We start from the raw sequence: 22,656 nt of genomic DNA, 5'->3' as shown, positions 1-22,656 counted from the left end.
CAATGTCTACGTGTATTTAAATTTGAGAGGTGGGCAACGACGCCAGGGGTGAGGTGTACACCCTGATGGTAATGGTAATTGGGATTCCGTGTAGCGTGCCCACCCCCAAGATCCTATATGTATGTGTAATGAGAGTGTGAGTAATGTGAATGTCTAAGTTGTGGGATAAAATTGAGGCAGAGGCAGCCAGAAGGGGACAGAGGGGGGGGTTACCTCCTCTGCACCCTGGTGACACACCCCTACTCCAAGGCCCTGCATGTGTGGGTGGTTGTGGTGGAGCGGGAAGAGGGAGGCAGCTGGAGATGGGGAGGGAAGGAAGGGAGGGGCAAGTGACCCCTCCCTGGGGCCAGCTCCCCCGCTGACCCCAGTAGGCACCCCCATACTCCGCGACCCGCCAGGGAAGGGGGGCCCAGGCCCATCCGAACCGGGGCCCAGCGCAGCGGCGCCGCCCGGCCGCACAGAGCCCGGGGCAGTCCACCCAACCCCACCACAGAGAAAACTGCACCCACCCCATCATCCACTCATCTTCCAGACTACATAAGACAATAGACGCCCAGGCTGAGATCTTCCTCCACCTCTCCTGTATCTCCCCCTCTTGCAGAGAGAGTTCCTGAGAGAGGAAAGCTCCTGCAAGATGTGACAACCCTCCCCCACCAGTTGAAGAGCCCCCCAGGTGGCTCGGCGCACCGGCGGCACCCCGCGCCAGTGGTGGGCCCCCATATACCCACCGGCCCACAACCCCGGCAACACACCAACCAGGACCCAGGCCCCCGAGGCCCGGCCAGGGCCCCAGGCCAGAGCCGGAGCGCCCCCAGAACCTCACGCCCGTCCCGGACCCACCCAGGGGCAGCCAGGCTACCAGGTCAGTAACCCCCGTCCGTCAGCACAGACCCTCCCCTAGCCCCGCTGCACGTAGCCACGAGGAAACCGTCACCTAAGAGCCAACAGAGCCCCTAATTGGCCATGACCGCTACCCCGGGTTGAGCCCCCCAAGGAAGATGCTCCCGGGGAACCCCCCGACGCCCTAAGCCTGACCCTACCCCCACACCAATCACAACAGTGAAGGCGAGACCAAAATATGACCCCCCACCCCCACTAGGTGATGGAGCTGATCAGAGGAGCCCAGAGCGATTGATCTGATGTGGTGGCAGAGGCTGTATCAAGACTAATGTAATCTAATAGATAGTCAAAGGAGCTTGCAAAGAAAAGCGTCTGGACTTCTTTAAGTTACTTGAAGACGTTTCACCTCTCATCCGAGAGGCTTCTTCAGTTCTAAGGTCAAATGGTGGTGAGTCCCAGATATAAACCTGGTGGGAGTGTCCCCCCACAGAGGGACAAAAGGACCCCCTGATGATCCTCTAATCGCCTGAGCCAAGGTGTGGAACTGGGTGTGGGTCCCAATCAGCCAGAGTTTCGGGTGAGTTCATTGTAAAACCTGGCCCCACCTTATCATGCGAATTCCTGAGGTCAGATGGCCCAGGGTGTGAGTGGGCCTTAAGGCGTCTGGGAAGGGATCTCAAAACTGGATTATAGATGGCAGAGAGTTGGTGTCGTAAATCACCGCCTCTGTTCAAAGATGGTCGCTCACAGTGGACATAGATGGCTTCTTTCACTCCTCTTTCAAACCATCTGTCCTCTCTGTCCAAAATGTGAACATTGGCATCCTCGAAAGAGTGTCCTTTATCCTTAAGATGCAGATGGACAGCTGAATCTTGTCCCGTGGAGGTGGCTCTTCTGTGTTGTGCCATGCGCTTGTGAAGTGGCTGTTTGGTCTCTCCAATGTAGAGGTCTGGGCATTCCTCGCTGCACTGTACGGCATACACCACATTGTTAAGTCTGTGTTTTGGCGTTTTGTCTTTCGGGTGAACCAGTTTTTGTCTGAGTGTGTTGCTGGGTCTGAAGTACACCGGGATGTCATGCTTGGAGAAAACCCTCCTGAGTTTCTCTGATACACCGGCTACATAGGGGATGACAATGTTGTTGCGTCCGTCCTTCTTATCCTCCCTCGCTGGTGTCTGATCTTCTTTTCTGTGCCTCTTTGCTGACTTTAAGAATGCCCATTTAGGATAGCCGCACGTTTTGAGTGCTTCCTTTACATGTGTGTGTTCCTTCTTTTTCCCTTCAGGCTTAGAGGGAACATGTTCTGCCCGGTGGTGTAGGGTCCTAATTACTCCAAGTTTGTGTTCCAGAGGGTGATGGGAGTCAAACAGGAGGTACTGGTCCGTGTGTGTGGGCTTCCGGTAAACTTCGATGTTGAGGTTGCCATTCTCTTCAATGTGCACAGCGCAGTCCAGGAAAGGCAAACAGTCATCCTTTGTGTCTTCCCTGGTGAACTTGATGTTTTTATCCACAACTTGATGTTTTTATCCACAGAGCCTTCCTTTCCACTTCCTCCATGTGGAGGAAGTGGAAAGGAAGGCTCTTGGCTCTTTCAAAGGAAGAGTACCCAGCCACTGGTACAGATATGTAGATGACACCTGGGTCAAAATCAAGACACAAGAAGTGGAATCCTTCACTGCGCACATTAACGCTGTGGATAAAAACATCAAGTTCACCAGGGAAGACACAAAGGATGACTGTTTGCCTTTCCTGGACTGCGCTGTGCACATTGAAGAGAATGGCAACCTCAACATCGAAGTTTACCGGAAGCCCACACACACGGACCAGTACCTCCTGTTTGACTCCCATCACCCTCTGGAACACAAACTTGGACCAAACAGCCACTTCACAAGCGCATGGCACAACACAGAAGAGCCACCTCCACGGGACAAGATTCAGCTGTCCATCTGCATCTTAAGGATAAAGGACAGTCTTTCGAGGATGCCAATGTCCACATTTTGGACAGAGAGGACAGATGGTTTGAAAGAGGAGTGAAAGAAGCCATCTATGTCCACTGTGAGCGACCATCTTTGAACAGAGGCGGTGGTTTACGACACCAACTCTCTGCCATCTATAATCCAGTTTTGAGATCCCTTCCCAGACGCCTTAAGGCCCACTCACACCCTGGGCCATCTGACCTCAGGAATTCGCATGATAAGGTGGGGCCAGGTTTTACAATGAACTCACCCGAAACTCTGGCTGATTGGGACCCACACCCAGTTCCACACCTTGGCTCAGGCGATTAGAGGATCATCAGGGGGTCCTTTTGTCCCTCTGTGGGGGGACACTCCCACCAGGTTTATATCTGGGACTCACCACCATTTGACCTTAGAACTGAAGAAGCCTCTCGGATGAGAGGTGAAACGTCTTCAAGTAACTTAAAGAAGTCCAGACGCTTTTCTTTGCAAGCTCCTTTGACTACGATGACCTGGATGACTGAGAACCTTCACAGACAATCTAATAGATCATTTCTATATTGGTTAGAATTAAGATTGTTTTTATTTTTCCAGTTCATGAGGACTGTTTTCTTGGCTATGCATAGGGCAGTGAAAACCATATGGGCTATATTCTTTTCTGAAGTGACATTATCTAAGCTGCCCAACAAACACACTAAGGGGGAAGTTGGAATGTTACATTTCAGACACTTTGATAAGTCTTCACATATCTCGCGCCAAAACTTCTGAACTGGTGGACAGAACCAAAGAGCATGGATATAATTGTCCGGTGAATTGGTTTGGCAGTGTGAGCAGTTGTTGGTAGATACAAAGCCCATCTTGAACATCCGATGACCTGTATAGTGCACTCTATGTAGTATTTTGTATTGAATTAATTGAAGACTGGGATTTTTGATTAGATGAAAGGTTTTTAAGCAAATCTGAGACCAGAAGTTTTGGTCTAAGTTAACTGATAAATCCGCTTCCCATTTTGCAATAGGAAGTGATATTGATTCATCTGTTTTAGAAAGCATTCTGTATATTTTGGATAATAATTTGGGGGTTTTAAGAGTAAAAAATTGAACCACACTTGGTGGTGTTTGTAGTTCAACTTGACCCGGTTTAAATTTCTTTTTTATTATGGATTTAATTTGTTGATATTCTAAAAATCTTTTCTTGTTGATCCCATATTGTGTAACTAGTCTGTCAAATGAAATAAATTCTGTTCCTTCTAGTATATGTTCTACATATTTGATTCCTTTACCATTCCAATCTGAAAAGTTTATCATATTATTGTTTTGTAATATGTCAGGGTTGTTCCAGATAGGTGTACGTTTGCATGGGATTAATGAAGACTCTGTCAACTTCAGAAACTCCCACCATGCTGTCAGAGAAGAGCTGATGTTGATGCTTTTGAAGCATTCATGTCGTTGGATGTTTGAGCTGATAAATGGTAGATCTGAAATCTCTAGATTATTGCAAAGTGCTTGTTCTACATCTAGCCAAGGTTCATCTAAAAGGGTATGTTTTAGCCATCCTGAGATAAACTGAAGCCTGTTGGCTAAGAAGTAGTGCTGAAAGTTAGGTAGTTCTAATCCTCCTTTATCCTTGGTCTTTTGTAGTGTTTTTAAGCTTATACGTGGGGGCTTATTTTTCCAAAGGAATTTGGACATATATGAATCTAGAGATCTGAACCAATCTTGCGGCGGTTTAGTTGGGATCATTGAGAATAAATAATTTATTTTTGGTAATACCATCATTTTTATAGCAGCAACCCTTCCCATGAGTGATATGGGTAGACATTTCCATCTAGCCAGATCACCTTCTACTTTCTTTAAAAGTGGGGTATGGTTTAATTTAGTTAGATCTGCAAGCTTGGGAGAAATATTAATACCTAAATATTTTATATTTCCCGATTGCAGTGGAGTAGAAGAGGAATTATGGAAGCAGCAATTAATAGGAAGGACTGTAGATTTTGACCAGTTAATTGAGTAATCTGATATTCTTGCAAAAGAGTTTATCAATTCAATCATCCCAGAGATATTGGTTTGTGAATTTTGGAGAAAGAGTAACACATCATCAGCATAAAGGCTGATTTTATGTTCCACATTCTTGCATTTTATGCCCTTAATTGCTGAATTCTGTCTAATTGCTGCTGCTAGTGGTTCGATAAAAATTGCAAACAGTGAAGGGGAGAGTGGGCATCCCTGCCTGGTGCCCCTCAGGAGACATAAGCTGGAGGATGTCTGGTCATTTGTTCTGACACAAGCTGTTGGGGAATTATATAATATTTTTAACCAGTTGATGAAAGAAGATCCAAAACCAAATTTGTGTAAAGTTGCAAATAGAAATTTCCAGTTAACTCTGTCAAACGCTTTTTCTGCATCTAAGGAAAATATTGTAGTTTCAAGGTTTTTACTGTATGAGTAGTCTATCAAATTAAGTAATCTACGTGTATTTGTTGATGAGTGCCTACCTTTTATGAAACCAGTTTGGTCAGGATGAATTAAGAGGGGGGTTATTTTCTCTAGTCTCTTCGAGAGAGCTTTGCAGATTATTTTGAGGTCTACATTAATAAGGGATATTGGACGATAGCTTGAGGGATATACAGGGTCTTTGCCTGGTTTTAGCAGGAGATTAATGTTTGCAGAATTCATATTTGATGGAAGTCTGCCCTTTTCTTTGATTTCTAACAACGTTCTGTAAAAAACTGGTGCTAGAATCGTCCAGAATTCTTTGTAGAATTCTGCAGGAAAGCCGTCTGGACCTGGAGCCTTATTATTGGACATACTTATCAGGGCTTCCTGGAGTTCACCTGATGTCAGTGGCGAATCCAGTGCCATTGCTTGAGCTTCTAATAATTTTGGGAGAGTTATGTTGTCTAAAAATTGATCAATTTCCTTTTTAGATGGGTTTATTTGTGGTGAATACAACGTTTTATAGAAATCCCTGAAAATGTTGTTTATTTGTTTCGGTTCATATATTGTGTTCCCAGATGAATCTTGAACAGCACATATAGTTGTTTTTTCTTTATTTATTTTTAGCTGGTTTGCTAGAAATTGACCGGATTTATTACTATGTTCATAATTTTGTAAGCGTAGTCTTTGTACTAAGAATTTTGTTTTTCTATCAATTATCTCATTTAATTCTAGTTTTGTTTTGCGTATTTTGTTCAATGTTTCCTGATCTTGGTGGGACGCGTAGGCTTCTTCTAGTGATTTGATGTTTTTTTCCAATTCCTGAATATTTTTGTTTTCTTTTTTCTTTTTATGTGATGAGAAAGAAATTATTTTACCTCTCATCACAGCTTTCCCTGCTTCCCATAAAACAGAAGCTGATGTTCCGGGAGTGTCATTAAAGTCTAAATATGAAGTCCACTCTTTTTAAAAATATTTAATAAAGTCTTCATCTTTAAGCAGTGATGTATTAAATCTCCAGTTTTTACTTGGCATAGTATTATTCTTGTGCATTAGTGTTAAAGATACAGGAGCATGATCGCTGACAGCTATAGGGTGAATCTCAGTGTCTGAAACGTCACTCAGCAGTGAGCTGCTGACCAAAAAATAATCTAGACGAGAGTAGGAGTGATAAACATGTGAAAAAAAAGTATATTCCTTACTGGTGGGGTGAAGGGAGCGCCATGCATCGCAAAGACCAAAGTCGCTCATATACTGTTTGATTATATTTGTGGACTGCCAATTACGCTGAGTTCCTGCTGTATTGAGCCTATCCATTTCTTCATTCAGTCCAAGGTTGAGGTCGCCTCCAAGCACAAGTGTGCCATCTAAGTGTTCAGAGAGTGCACTGAAAAAACCGTGAAAGAATGAGGGATCATCAACATTTGGACCATATACACTTACAATACATAGCTTTTTATCAAGTATAGATAGTTAGAGTTAGATAGTTAGTTATAGATAGAACTGTATCGAGTACTGTGAAATTAATTTTTTTATGGATTAAAATTGCTACTCCCCTTTGTCTAGAATTATAACAAGCTGAGAACACATTAGGAAACTCAGGTGTTTTAAGTTCATTCGAACCTCTAAGAGGTCTGTGGGTCTCTTGTAAAAGGACAACATCTGCCTGTAGTTTTTTGAGTTGGTTAAATATTTTTAACCTCTTTTCTCTGGAGCCAGCTCCATTTACATTCCATGTAACGAATCTTAGTGCACCCATAGATGTCTGTACATAACTAGGGGTGTACTCTGTGTGTGTCGCTTAGACAGGTGGAGAGAATACATCACTTGTTCATAAATAAGGAGAGGGAGAGAGAGAAAAAATGTGTGGCGAGATGCTCCCTGAGTCTGACTATGTGTTTGCATATTTACTAATATGAGTATGCTTGGCTTAAGTGTGTGTATCCTGTAGGTCTGTGTGTGCTGTCTGACTGATGTAAATGTGCTGCCGTTGAGCGCATGACTGTGCGTGATCGTGCAGTGAGTAAGTGTCGAAATAAATGATGTTGTTTGTGGATGAGTGTGGAAGCAGGTGATCGAAGCAGTGAAAGAAATAAAGAAAGAAACCAAGGACGAGGGTGAGCAGCATAAAAACAAGAGGGGAAAAAGAGAGAAGAAAAAAAAAAAAAAAAAAAAAAACGAGAAGAGAGAAACGAAAACGTAAACATTCCAATTAAATCACTGACGGAGAGTGACGGTGTTAATACTGCTATGAAATCACACTTAAGATGCGATTTGATACCGGTAAGTTAAACAGATGTTAATGCAAGTTAGTGTGAGTGGATAGGGAAAGGGTGTAGCGGATTCTTATCTGGTCTGAAGTTAATACAGCCACGGAGTGATGTTGGGGTCGCGGTGGAGCTGTCCGTCCACGTACAGCCGGTCCACAGCGATGACAGCGCGGGAGCCTTTCTGGATGAAGCCGCGTCGAATTGGGAAGAGGACCCTGCGTCGTTCCAGGATCTCTTTGGGGAACTGATCGTTCACGCTGAAGTCCGTTCCTTTTAATTCCCTGCCGCGGCTTTTCACATGTTGCTTTTGTTTGAAGTGGCCGAATTTGGCCACGATAGGACGTGGTCTCCCGGCCGTAGCCCGAATGGGGCCGAGGCGATGCACCCTATCGAAGACGATGTTCTTCACCGTGTCCTCCGGCAGCTTCAGGTGGGTTTGGATGAAGCTTTTTACCGTGGTCTCCGCGTCCTCTCCAGCGGCTTCTGGAATACCAGAAAATACTAGATTATCACGCATGCTACGAGCTTGTAGATCAATAACCGTTTCTTTTATTTTTTTATTTTCTCTATTGAGCTGGGTAACATTTTCTGTGAGAGATTTCACCGACTCCCTTAGCGTGGCATTTTCAGCAGCGAGCGTTTCCACTTGCTGCTGGCTGAACTCCAGGGATTCTCGCAAGCATTTAAATTCCCGGTGAAGAATCTCCACCAGGGACAGCCTTGCGTCGAAACTGGACAATCGCTTGTCGATTGACTCCAGTATGTCGGCAATATCTTTGCCAGCTGGCGATGTTGTGCCGGGGGAATCTGCCGGGCGTTGTCTTTTCGACGACGGCGTCTCAGATTTGGCCGGGGAAGCTGCACTCTGGGCCTTCTTCATCACGAGATCCTGAAAGCACTGATCAATATAATCTTGGAGAGCCTCTAAACTCTCCCCGTTGTTCTCCAGGGTGTTGGAGATTATTTAGACAAATATTGTTAGTTATGAGACAATTGATAAGTGTATTTGGTAATACTGAAGCTTAAAGAAATTTGTTCAAATCTAAACTACCATTTGCTTTAATTTTCCGCCAAAATCTCCGGCGTCTGACGTCAGTTACAACATGAATCGCTTACCTTGACCGTCACTTCCTCTTAGTTTCTTCTGAAGAAGCTATTCTGTGAAATAGATCACCTCTGTGTAAAGCATGTATTTATTGCCATTATCAGACCTTTTTACCTTGAAGGCTTTTAAAGATAAAAAGTCGTACAGGGGTTTCTTATTTGAGCCTGTTTTATTTTCACTTCATATCATTCATGCAGATGATGAGCTAATATTATACTGGGAAAAAGACAACCAGAATGCATCCTACATCGTTACAGTGGCAGATGCTTACTAAATCATGTCAACCCAGCTCCTCCTGTGATGGAAGGAACTTGAAATAGTTGAAAAAAGACATTTTTGTTCTGCCGTAGTAACATTTTGGGAAAGGCTCTGTTGCAATAGCCCTGTCACCGCTACACAGAGCTCTAAAAGTCAAATAATCAAAGACTCTTAAAGTGGACCCTGAACTCGATGGGGATCCAGTGTAGCTGAATTAGCGAAGATGTGATTTGTGAATACTGAGACGACACGCAGCGCTGTTGTGACCAACCTTTAGACGCTCCAAAGAGACTTTGTTAAGAGAACGCCGAGTCAAATGCTTCCCCAAAGATCTGCCACTTGAGGATATTCTGAGGACACACAATGTTCCTCTTTACAACACGTTCTGTGCAACTGGCCTGTTTGTTTGTGTGGGTTGCTGGGGGTTTGCATCATGCAGTGAATTCTCCTACAGAACAATCCTGATTTGTTGTGCTGCCATCAAGGTGTTTCTTTAAGATAAGCAACAAGGCTTGTGCTCATCTTCATGTTTTTTGTTCATTTTTGTGGCAGTGTTTGTTTGAGTGCTTTGAAAAAATGGAACTTATTCTCTTACAAATAAACCAGTTTCACTCCTGATGTTAGCAGACCACAACCAGTCACCAGTCTAAATCAGCGGTCCCCAACCTTTTTTGCGCCACGGACCGGTTTATGCCCGACAATATTTTCATGGACCGGCCTTTAAGGTGTCGCGGATAAATACAACAAAATAAAACTAGTACTGGTACCAAAAAAAAGAAGATTTATTCATAACACACGTGAAAAGACCCAGGAAAACCGAGTAAACGATAAAAACGATAACAAAATAACGCTGAAAACCGATAAAAACCCTGAAAACCATACATTTCACACCTGAGCCTCAACTCTCGCGGCCCGGTACCAAACGACTCACGGACCGGTACCGATCCAAGGCCCGGGGGTTGGGGACCGCTGAGCTAAATCACCTGTGGGCTCTCCTTTGCATTAACTAGCACCGAAACAACAACCAGCTGCCCAAAAACATCAGGTATTTAATTGTGATACTTTCTGATATTTTAACACTGTGTAACACTGTGATGTAAATTAAAGCTGTGACTTGACCTTAATATAGTTTCCATTTATTAATTTCAGATATTCTGAAGCACACAGCGATGTAAGATCAAAAAGTGTTTGCATGTATCTCAAAATTCTATATTGTTGTTACTAATGAGTCCAAATAAGTACACTAAAATTCACAAAATGGTTTGTCCACTTCACAAAACTCCCAGAAGACTCCAGAAGTAAAGAGATTTCAGCAAGCTGCCAAAGGAGGGATTAATAGAGAGGAATATAGAAGATTCTCTGGGAAAAGGAAAACAGCTGAATAGAAATGAAAGCGGTTGTAATAAGAACGCAAAACAAGACGAAAGGTGATAAAAGGCTTAGGGAGTGAGTAAACGCTGGAGGGAAACAGGAAGAGGAAGAATGATGAAAAAGATTGATTTCTGTGTCGTGATAATTCAGTATTTCCTTTTAGCAAAATACCGCCGTGGAATTTATTGTAGAAATGTATATTGTTTTCTCTTTTTTAACAGTTAGTTGTGCAGTTTTGTGGGAGACCTTTTAATGTGAAAATCTCCGTCCTGAGACATGACTTCATTGGTAGTGTCTACCTTTAAAAAAGAGACGTCTCTGTATGCCGGTCAAAGTAGAAGGTTATCGTGTTTAAATTATGCATTTGTTATTTGCGGGGAGTGAGCACTAATAATTAGTATTATGAGTAATTATGAGTAAGGTGTGCTTTAGAGTGATGTGTGTGTCACATACAAGTTGGAAGATCAGTAGAGAGTGTCAGAAAAAGAGATGGGCAGTAACATGTTAAAAGTAATGCGTTTGAGTATCGAATAAAGTAAGGGATTACTATTGCAAATAATTAGATTACTGTTACTCTCCCATAAGCACGCTGTGTTACTAAACCGCGATGTTGTTTGTGAGAGTGTCTCATGACAATGACGTATGAGCGTGCAACATCCGTGCAACTTTCTTTTAGAAGTAATCAGTAATAAGTAACTAATTACTATTACAACACTGATCAGAAAGATTTCAAGTTGTCAAGTTTATGACTGTGTAGCATGATGAAAAAAGAAAGCTGAAGGTGTCAGATATGTAAGAAGAACACCTTAAAAATATAATATTATAAATTAATGTAGTTATCGGTTTATTGTCGGTTCTACATTTTTTTTACCTTCAATGGCCTTCATTGGTCGATACATAATTACTTTTACGCCCGAACTCTAAAGTCTTTTTTTTATTCCTAATACTTACATTCAACAAACTTTCCAGTTTTATTCGTCTCTGTTGTGACTGATAAAAAAATTAAAAGCTGGGGCTTCAACGTTGCAACAAATTGAAACAAGAATTTTTACTCTTGCATAACAAAAATTTACAAATCTGTGAAAATGCTGATATTTAGCATCTCATTTGCATTTTCAGCCTAACGTTTCTGAAATGCAGCGTGTCACTGCAGGTGAGGTTTCATATTTGACCTTGTGACTCTTCACCCTGTTTGTTTCTGAGTAATTTGGCTGTCGGTCCATTTACACCCACACGGGCAGGGAAATAAACAAAGGTCGAAAAGTTAACTAGTGAGGTGTAAAAGCACTGATACTCTGAATGCAGAGAAATTACCAATTTCCATAACCTCTTAAGCCCCAAGCCTACCTGATCTCCTGCTTTTTGCCCCCGTATCAGGGGGCGTTGGGGCTTAAGAGCTTTTATGTTGAGCTTACCACCGCTGCAGTCTTCTCGCATTATTCTTTTACGACATGTCGTTTTTAACCAATACTACTGTATCTTGAATGGGTGTTACCAAACATCTTTGCCATCACATACTTTCTTACCTGCGTTACATCATTTGTCACACAGTCCTTCTGTTAATATGTCAAAGTGTCCCTCTCAGCATCTGGAGCACTCTCCCTCATGTCCACCAAGAATTTACCGGAAACGTTGGTGTTCAGTTCGTCTCGTCTGTCTCTTATGTCTGTTTGTGGTTTTGGAGGTCTTGTACGGCAGTGATAAAGCTTACACTGTGTCAGCAGACTGTCATCTTCAACAGATGGGGAAATGGATCAGTTTGCATTGATCCACAAAAGGTGGCAGCAGTTACAGACACTCTCTTGAGTGTTGCCCTCTGCCGTCATCCCGCTGCGGCCAGAGCTCTTTGCATTACACTTTTTAAAAGTTGGAAAAAGCTGTTAGCCCTGCACTGAATTATGCATTGTGCTGCAACCCAACTTACATTCAGCCCACTTTCCTTCATTATTCTAACGCCGTCCTTCCCTTTTCTTCCCTCCCCTTTCTCTCAGCAGCGTCTCAGTATGTGTCAGCACTGGGCTGCGGACCTCACTACGAATACGCTATTGAGGATTTCTGCCTGGGCAAGTTCAGACTGGACATGCAAGAGCTGGATCAGAGACACTGGTGTAACTGGGAGGACACAGTCGAGTGAGTGGGATAATCACAGTCTCATGCACACATGCACACAAAGAGAGAGAGAGAAGCAGCCAGGCACAAATGAAATCTGTTTTATATTCACACTAACACAAGCAGGACATGGTGACATTTTGGTGAGGCATTAAAAAGCAATATCATCCTTTTTTTGTTAGGTTTTATCCACTTAGAGCAATAAAAATGCTTAAATTGCCACTGTGACGTCTTCCAAAAAGCCTTGGTTTCATTCTGTTATCACCACACAAAACACATGAATTTTTTTTAATTAATAATCACCATTTTTTTTTATCGAAACAATAAGGCAGCGATACATTGTTACATAAAAAAATCTGTATATTTGTTCATCCCTCACTTGAGCTGTTGTATTTTTTCAGCTTTGGCTAGAGTCCAAAGGCTGATTATGTACTGAGTGAGAGACTACAGAGAAAGACAGTGAGTTGGAAAAAGGGGAGTAGAAGGGATTGAGAGAAACAGTCTGAACAGAAGCAGCACGCCTCTGGCATAAACACAGATCTTTTTGTGCGTGAGCAAATATTATCTTTGTGCTCGCTGCAAAAAACGGCAGCATCATCACAGCTTTTCAGATTTGCTTTTACAATTTGAGAACATAAATTACAATTAAGTAATCACATAAATGCCCCCCCCCCCCCCACACACACACACACACACACACCTCCCACCTGACTGTGTTTTAAGAACATGTTTGTATTTAAAACGGTCAGCTGTCTCCATCAGGTCTGACCTTACTTTGCACAAATAAACTCTATTTTCATCCCTTCATCTGTCTGTACCTGTGATAACACTGAGTAATTGCTGAGACCTGGCATCTTAGAAATAGAATTTACTTTAACAACGGAAAAACTTTTTAAACAATTAGATCTCAAATAATATTTGAGTACGTGTCTGATGCTGCATTTGCACTTGCACGACATGTAGTGAGAGGTCTGTGCCAGGACGCTGTAAGTAGTTTTTTATTAAAATAATAAACTAAACACATCCAGGAATATGTTCAGTACTGTGCAAACGTCTTGAAAAATCCCTCATTTTATTAGATTTCGCTTCCAAGGAGCCAGACTTTCTTCTGATTGATGGTCTTAGTAATAGTTCTCCAGGATTTCTGAAGGAGTTTTGGACATATAAAAAGTATAAAAGTGGTCACAGCAAATATTTACTGATCTTATATTCCACGTGTTTGCAAATGTTTCAATAAATCACTGCACCTATTGGCCACTTTTCTAGCAAAGTTTAGAGAAATGCGTGGTGACTTATATGCAGTGCTGTATGTTTATATATTCAGATAAATGTTAGTTTAACCCTTCTGCAGGGTCTTTTTAGTGATATCACTGCTTTCCAAGGTCCTAGCAATAAATTTGGTAAAATTTATCTGGATGTTGAAGTCATTAAACCGTAGGCTTTAAGTGCGTGTATTATCAAAGATCTCAGGGAGACTTAAAAACCAGATAAAAAGCATCTAATTATCTTCTGTTTTTCAAAAGGTTTGCTTTGTCGTGTCCTTCAAGGGTAAACGGAGGGTTTATTTGCCAGTAATGATTTATGTGTTATATCATGTCAGCATTTAATTTAAGTTAAAAAATAACCTTATTTCTTTAATCTTTAGACCTTGTTCCACATACTCGAGAACCATGATGTGTTTAGTAGACTATCTGAGCTCATTTAAACATCCTCATCTTGCTGCTCTACAAGAAATACACTTCAAAGGTTACTTCCACACGTGCAATTTATCAGTTCATCGACGCTTCTGTACAAATACTGGACAACTTTGTAAATCCCAAATAAAAAAAGGTTTTATCAAATGTATGTAGTAGTTAATTTCTCCATAATTTATATATATTTTTTGGTCTTAAACAAAACAGGAAGCAGGAAAAGCAAGAAAGGAAAAAGGAAAAAAAGGGATTGATGGACCGAAATGTCAAAAACGGTCCAGCTGAGTAAGAAAGGTCAAATATCAGGACAGTCGCTCCCCTTCGAGGAAGTGCTGCGTTCGGGCAAAGATTCCTCTAGAGAGTTCTAATTCAGTTCCAATGACATTTTGTCTGTGTGTAGATGTGTGTGTGTAGATGTGTGTGTGTGTGTGTGTGTGTGTGTGTAGGGGCAGTTGCATGGGGCTTCTTCCTACCGCTCAGTGTGCCTCAGCTGTTAAAAGTAGTAACGTTCCTCAGCTATCTTGTCTCACTTCTGTCCTCTGCTGTCACTTACAACTATCACATCAGCTGGGGTTTATACGCGGCTCCCACCACATCGAATACTTAACACTGTCCTTATGTTCACTGCAGCATACATTATTAAATGCCTCTGCGTATTTTCCTCATAATACTTCTATTAGATGTCTGAAGCTTTAGCACAGGAAAAAAAGGCTCAAAGGCTGCCTAACTGACTTTGCATGCCCATCTTTTTCTGCATTACGGCATAAATTAAATTAAATACAGTATTTCATCTTTATTTTATCTTTACAGCTGTCTCCTCTTTCATCTGCTGGGAAGGGGAACAGCTTCTTTCCTTTTTTATCCCTCATAACTACAGTCAAATGTTTTTCTATTTCCTTCATTCCCCTGCTTCCACAATCCCTTCTGCTCCATATTTTAATGTGTTTTCCGTTGCTCCCTATCATCCCTTTTCCCCTCTGCTGTATTATTTCCCTCTACAAAGTTGCTAATGCTATATTGCACGTCCTCTTTTGGTTAAGTAACATCTCAACTACATTTGGTATCCCCGAGTCCCTCATGCAGCTATTTTTGTGTCACAGCACTATTTGTTCCCCTGTCGAGAGAGTGTGCTGTAACGTCCCCCGTCTCGTCCAGAGTGACGCCCTGCGCAGATACCGCATCATTGCTCCATAACACACCATAAATTAGAGACATTTTGAGGCTGGTGGAGGAAACAGGTGCATTGCACGATCCATTGCACCGATATGAGTTTGACTCGCAGGTGACGGCACTAATCAACGAGCTGCTGTAAAGCTCATCAGCAGAAAATCCAGTCACATCTTTGCATTCCTGATCGGTCTGCGGTGTGTGAGATGCAGCCGTCACCGTGTGATCATTTTAAATTTTAAAGGGAGGTGTGCTTAAATAAGCGTATTTTCCACAGGAGCCGGTTTGATTCAGTGAGAGTGACGGTAACAACACTGCCACACAGCCAACCAGCAAGAAAATGCTTTTGCAGCCTTTGCAAGAAGGAAGGAGATAATTGAAATATCTGAGGCGCTCGCATGATGTGACCTTTACTTTTTTTTCCCCTCCAGCATCGTAGCGTTCAGATAAACCTTCTGCATGCATTTCACGAGATTTTCCCGTGTACTAGAGATAAAACTACAAGTTTTATCTTCATGCTGGCAAATCGTACAGTTTTTGAATTAATGCTGTTAATGTTTAGCATCATTAATATTCTTTTTCTTCCTACCATCCATCTGCTGTGTTTCTTGGGTTCGTCAGCTAATCGTGACACATTGATGCATTGCTGTGCTCAGTGTAGCTTAGCATAGCCCCCAGCGTGCACACACACTCCTCTCTTTCTTTCACTGTGCAGACGTTCGTTCTGCAACACTCTGATAATTGATTTCTTTTGCTAGAGTTGTCTAATCTCTCACAGCGTACGTCAGGGCCTGTGCTGCATTCATGTGCAGCAGTTTAAATGTAGCCTCATAATTTGGATCTGCTCACCGTGTTTAATCGAATCTATAGCTCAAGTTTCACGAGTGAAATTCACGAGGTCAAATGTGAGCGTCGAGCCAGTGCACAGTAATGACGTTTAAATGTTAAGTGCAGGACGTGTGGCTCAGTGAGTCCATTTAACATTCGCTGTCGAGCTTGTTTAGACACTTTCGGCATCGCTGCGCGAGGACAGAAAAAAGAACACAATCATCTCATCACTGCTGAAAGTTAAAAACACAAACAAAAAAACTGTAACGCCTCTTTGCCCCCAAAGAATTACAGCTTGCATAAAACAAAGAAGTGGAAAAGGAAAGTAGGCAACCTGGTTCCTCAGAGGCAGAGGAAGAGACACTGATGCTTATTTGTACATCCAGAACGACAACAGGAAGATGCAAAAACAACAATGCGTTTTGTGTCAGCGGCACCATCAGTTTATCAACAGTGGGATCTTTAATTGAAACTAATCAATTTATTGTGCTACGTGATGCCCTGCTGTGGTTTTGTGCATTTCGCTGTCATGGTGGTTGTGTGGCAAACTGAAAAGCAGAATGCTGATGAAATGAATCATTTGGCCTGCCAGCACTCAGGTATGAATGAGACACTTAGCAGATGGAAAACAAAATGACACGTCCACGATTGCAGATGGGAGGCTGATGGAAAGACAGACATCCAGCGGAGGACACAAATGATAACGTGTCACCACATGTTCAGTTTTTTCCATTTTCAAACACTTTGATGACACCACTTTAAAAATGTAGCCACTAAAAGATTCTCTAAATGCTATAAACAACTGCAAAAAAATGCAAATCATTCTGATTATTATATGGAATGATCTGATAAAGGAAACTACACATGTCATTGTTCTTTCTCTCATTAACCCTTGCACAAAAATCAAATTAAAGATATGACAGCGTTTCATAATTATTCAGCCTGTGGCCCTGCTGGAGCTGCTTGTTGTGTCTCCACAGAAAACACTTACAGCAGAGCAGAACCAGTCCCATCATATGAGCTGCGATCAAAAGGCTCAGCATCTGTAAAAACTGAGAACCGATTCAAATTTCGCCTCTTTGAGGTCATCTCTCGGTGTGCCACGGAACTGCTTCCAGCAGAGCTGCTATTTTTAGACCCCTCCATGGAAGTCTCATCCTGACCACCTACATGTCAGCATCTGTAATTTCACCACGGATCAAAACACTGATGTTGAGGATCGTCACTGACGATGAGAGCTGGCTTTCATCCAGAGACCAAACAGCTGTTTTTGACAGCATTCATGACAGTATGCACAGTGGATTCGTCCCCTCAGGGTCGCACAGTTGTGCTGTATCAGCCACCTGGATTGTAGCTCATGCTGTCGCACGAGGGCAGCTTATGTTGGTCACAACTTTATCTTTCAATTGCCAGACTTTGCTTCCTGCAACTTTTTCTTCCTCCCTAAAATTAAACTCCAGTTTAAGGTCACGATGATCCAACATGCAAGTGGTGAGTATTTCACTTCCTGGCGGGAGAACTAAAACAGCTGTTCACAGATGCTCTACGAGAAAGCAGCTCACACTACTTGTAAGTGTTTGCTCTGATAACTCTTTAAAGCCAGATGTGCTCAAATGATCCCACACTGCTGCCCAGTCTGAGCCACGAAGGTTTATTCTGTTATTTTTCATATTTCACTTCCATCTCATTCAGCTGTGAAAGCTCTCGCTAAAGTTCTCGTAGCTGTTAGAGCCCCGGAGCCTCTGTGAGGTCAGAGTACCAAAGACCCCTTAATAATACACATGACATCGGTCACTGCCTACACAGAGGAGATGTGCAGCTACGAGGTCTTCACCTGTAAAGGCTGGACTGTAAGCTACAGATTATACTCTGTGTATTTCACACCAAAGAGCCATTTAGTGGAGTTTGGTCTGTCACGTCCTAAACAATTTAATCAGAATGACGTGTTACTACGATGATAATAGGATTGTTATAAATTACTCAAGTGAAAACAGAAGAGCTGTTTAATGTCACAAGGCAGACGACTCTTTATTAAACATCTATAACTTGGCATTGATCTTCTCAGCAGGCATGACAGAAGTGTTTTAATCCAAAGACCAGAGTGATTTTACAACACAGTTTAAGCAATTTACGTTTATTTGTCCTTTTGGAAATTTTACAACAATATAAGAAATGTAACAACTAAATGTAGACACTAACGACAAGATTGTGTTGTTAGAAGCTGTATATGTCTATCCACATCACACTTTCTCAGTATAAACACTGTAATCATTTTTTCATAAATGACATCTGAGTGCCTCTGGCCAACACCAGTAGGCGGTAGGGTAAAGTGTCTTGCCCAAGGACACAACGACCAGGACAGGGAGCCCGGGGATCGAACCGGCGACCTTCCGGTCCAACAGTCCAAAGACATGCAGCTTGTGGGGATAGGTTAATTGGATAATCCAGATTGTCACTAGGTGTGAATGTGCGAATGAATGTGAGTGCGAATGGTTGTCTGTCCCTGTGTGTTGGCCCTGCGACAGACTGGCGACATGTCCAGGGTGTACCCCGCCTCTCGCCCTATGACAGCTGGGATAGCGCCCCCCGCGACCCTGAAAAGGATAAGCGGAAGCGAATGGATGGATGGATGAATGGATGGATGGATGGATGGACATCTGAGTGCCATAACAGGTTTTCTAGAATGCTGGTTGCTGAATGCAAGCATCCTTCTTAGCATTAGCTGTTCATTTTTCTCAGTCCAAAACCAAATGAAGGAACCGTTTAAAGGCCTTTTGGCGGTAAATTAAAAAATATGAGTGTGTTTAAGTGTCTAAGTGCGAGCACAGTAAATGGGTTTGAGTGACAGCTGAGCAGGGAGGGTTAATTAATCACAACCTGAGGCAGACATCATGTGTTTGTTTACGAGCTTGCTGAGATGTAAGACAAAGTATGCGCCTGTGCTGTTACACGAGGAGGACAGATTAGCATATTTCTTTTCTGTGTAGAAAACACAGAACATGTTGTTTATGATCAACCTGCAGTATTAAGGCAGAGGAAATTCATGCAATTATGTTCCTAATCTGTCGTCTGCAGTCTGTTTTTATCTCTTAATCTAAATCAACATATGAAGGGCCGTCTTTGATCTCACCCTTGTTTTTTTAAACTGCGCATCTATGAATCCATCTGCAAGTACCATGAGCGCTTTCATTTCCTTCAGCTAGGAATCAAGGAATCACAGTGTAGCCTCCAGGCCTTGTCAAGTAAAGCATGATGAAGGTTTGGTTTTAGGGAGGCTGGTAAACTCTTGAACGTCACTGCTTACACAGACCACAATTCATTATCCGCGTGTCTCACTTTCACAGTTAAACTGTATTTTCAGCCAAAACAGACACTTATCATTGCGTTAAGACTAGCCTGAAGGCTTAAATGTAACTTAGCACTTTAAGCCAAACTGCTGTGTAAGTTTTTAAAGAAGAAAAATGTATCCTCCTGTCTACACCAGAAGTCACTGTTTTACCCACTCATCTGGTTTTGCTTTGAGCAGCAGACATTACTGAGCTAGTTCCATACTATATGGTGCTATGTTTAGTTGGGACTGGGCGACATAAGCAAACCAAATATGTTAAACAGTGATTCAGTTTATGATTGACTACAACTATTTAAATAGAATAAAGTGCTGAAGAAGCTATGCAACTATTACTACTAAAACGGTTGTGGGTTCAAGCCCCATACTGGCCATAAAGTAATTCGTGGCAGTTGTGAATTTTTCCAGTGATAATGTGATGAAATTAAAATCAGTAATAGTTGCTCAAAAACACAATCTGTACTAGAGTCACCTGCTCATTAGAAGGTCAGTGGTTTGATTGTTTCATCTGCATGTTTTCGCGCGGATTTTAGACAAAGTGCTTCACAGTAAAGGTAAATAAATGTTGTATATATGAAATTTGTAGCAGAAAGCTCTTTGTACACTCAGCAAGCGTAGAGAAATGCCATAAAAGCATCAATCCAAATAATAAGTGTGACCCCAGTTGGTTTTTGTTTCAGCTTTTATTTGACTTCTAGTTACTCTTTATGCAGCTTGTCCTTTATGTTTAGTTTGCCCAGCATTCCTTTGGATCAGTGTAGTTTGTTCCTGCAGCTTAGTTCCTGTTTTATTTTGAAAGTTTCTGTCTCTGGTGTTTTGCATTGTTTTAATTCCTTCCCTGTGTTTGACACTATTGTTTGCATCCTTGCTTTTGCTGAGTATTTTTCATCACCTCACCTCATCGGGAAGTGGAGACAGGTGGGGAAAAAACAATGTGTATAAATATTTATACATGTATTTTTCCCATGTGTATAAATAGTCCTTCCCTCTATCTTTGTCACAGTGTATGTTAATTTTCCAAGATTTTTTTCATCCATGTACACCTGTCACTAGGGATGGGTATCGTTTAGGTTTTATCCGATACCGGTGCCAAACCGGTACTTTTGAAACAGTGCGGGTGCTTAAACGGTGCTCAAACCGGTGCTTAAAGAATGGAGAACACAAACTTTGTCCAAAAACCTCTCATGTTTAGCTGTTTTCCACTTTTTCTTTGGTCATTTCAGCCTTTTTGGCCAGGGTGAAGGGAGTATCTGCCATCAAACAAGAAGACAGCCGCATGTAGCTATGATGATGTTTGCTAGTTCACCTTACATGCATTAATGTAATAACGTGGTTAGCCTACTCAACGTAAATTACACACGAACAACATTAAGCTACTCACGCAGAGAAGAACGGCTGCTGCTGCCATCATCATCCATCATCATTTCTGCTACACTGGCAGGGCTAGGGGCCAGGACTCTCCTCTTCGGGTTTTTGGGGGATGTTGCTAACTCCGGGTCCGATAACAGGCAACCCACCCGCAGTAGATGTGCTCGGTGTGAGGTCTCACAGCAAGCTATCAAATACGGTGCATTTCTCGGCTTTTTAAAAAACGCTATGCGTCGCCAGGTGTTTCATCAGATTTGAGGTGTTACCTCCGTTGACAGTGTCAGCTTAAAGCACTTGTTGCAGGCTGCTGAGTTTGCATATTTTGCTGTGAAGTACAGCCAGACTTTTGACCGCTTCACCTTGGGCATTTTTAATCTGTAGCTCTGCTCTAAAAGAACGTACGTACCTGGACCCGCCTACTATCCTCGGAAACGTAAAATGATTGGCTAGAATCGAAAGTGTATCACAGCTCAGGAAAATAAAGCACCGAAATGTGCGCTGCTTTTCGGTCTGGTTACTACCGTTTATGTCAGAACCGGTGCCATCATGGCACCGGATACCGGTACCCATCCCTACCTGTCACTTTGGATTTTTTTTGCTTTGCAGTTTGTACTTTCATTTAGAGTTTTATTTAGCAGTCTGCGTCCCAGATCCTGCATTTAGGATTTTGTGTATGTTTTGTGATAAAATGAGTAATAAACTGAATTCTAATCATGTTTAAAAAGAAAAAAACATACATTTAATGAAAAAGCAAAACCTCGAAGGTAGTATCTAAACATGAATTTACACTAGCTTGAAAGTTTTAATATATGCTTCCACTTTAAAACCCTTTAAACCTTTACAAGAAGAAATCACACACTCATCCTCACATTCACACTGGAAAGTCACCACAGTTTCCTGCTAATGCTAGCAATTTTTCAATCGATGTAACTGCCAAGCCTGAGCCAGTTTGCTGACTCAGACTCCTTCCTATGTTCCTTGTGTAGCAGCTTTCAGTGAGGACTAGGTTACATCATGGAAAAGTTCAATTAAATGCTTCGCAGTTCTAACCACGTCTTTCCTCTCTAATTGAAAGCCTAATATCCCTTTATTTGCTGTAAACATGTAAAGACATTTAAAGTGGTTCTTTCAGGCACTGCTGACATAAAACATGCCAGTGTTTGTGAATTAAGTCCCACTAACGTGTAATCAGTGACCAGATATAAGAAGCAGAGTCCGAAACATCCTGAGAAGTTTAGTTTTGTTGAGTGCATCTTTTCCTCTGAAAATACCAACAACTCGAGATAATTGCGTGCCTATAAATATTTATGGGGTCTATTAGATACGCTTTTGCTTTAGTCAGTCCATCTGCCAGCCTCAGTAGCACAAGACACTGAGGCTGTGTCTGCTCATCTATCTACGCCGTCTGTTGGGTTAGTCAGCTAATTGTAGCACATTATTACATTACTGCGCTTATTATGGAAGTAGCTTATTCTAGCTCCCGACACATGCACAGACACACTTCTCCAGCTTTAGTCCATAAACACTCTGAAATCCTCTTAAGCTTTGCTCTGTTTTAGTCTTGATTTGCTGTGAAAAGGAAATAATTAGAAATCCTCAAAGGTGAACTGATTTAAAGAATCCCAAAAGGCCAATTCTGGTGATACATTAGAAATCATTATAGCCTGGATTCATGCTTTCATTACAGGTATTCATTTTTACTTTTACAGCATGATATATCACATGATTCGGTTTTTAAATGCTGTGTAAAATGATACTAGTGATGGAAAATGGGATTTCTTTTTGTTTCTGTTTGTTCATTAAAGAAAACCGCACCAGAAACAATGAGAAACTGTGTTCTAGATCCTTCAGAGGATGATAGCAGCTTTGCACACTTGGCATTGGCCTGTCAGACAGTCTAACAGGACACATAT

At 42.1% G+C, this 22,656-nt stretch overlaps 1 protein-coding gene across 2 annotated transcripts in view; it reads left to right on the top strand.

Moving 5' to 3' along the window:
- ramp1 (receptor activity modifying protein 1) overlaps window positions 1-22,656 on the top strand; it is a 75,210-nt gene that overhangs the window by 38,028 nt on the left and 14,526 nt on the right. The window contains exon 2 of one of the 2 annotated variants that reach the window (XM_035909048.2): window positions 12,229-12,364. In XM_035909048.2, the coding sequence (XP_035764941.1) occupies window positions 12,229-12,364 (136 nt within the window). Of the gene's footprint in view, window positions 1-12,225; window positions 12,365-22,656 lie in introns of both variants that reach the window. The other variant, XM_006793675.2, reaches the window with a different exon arrangement.

This window comes from Neolamprologus brichardi, chromosome 16 (genome assembly GCF_056152115.1).
Source record: "Neolamprologus brichardi isolate AB-2024 chromosome 16, ASM5615211v1, whole genome shotgun sequence".
Classification (NCBI taxonomy): Eukaryota; Metazoa; Chordata; class Actinopteri; order Cichliformes; family Cichlidae; genus Neolamprologus; species Neolamprologus brichardi.
Note: the sequence above shows the minus strand (reverse complement) of the source record. Positions and strands in the feature narration are given on the sequence as shown.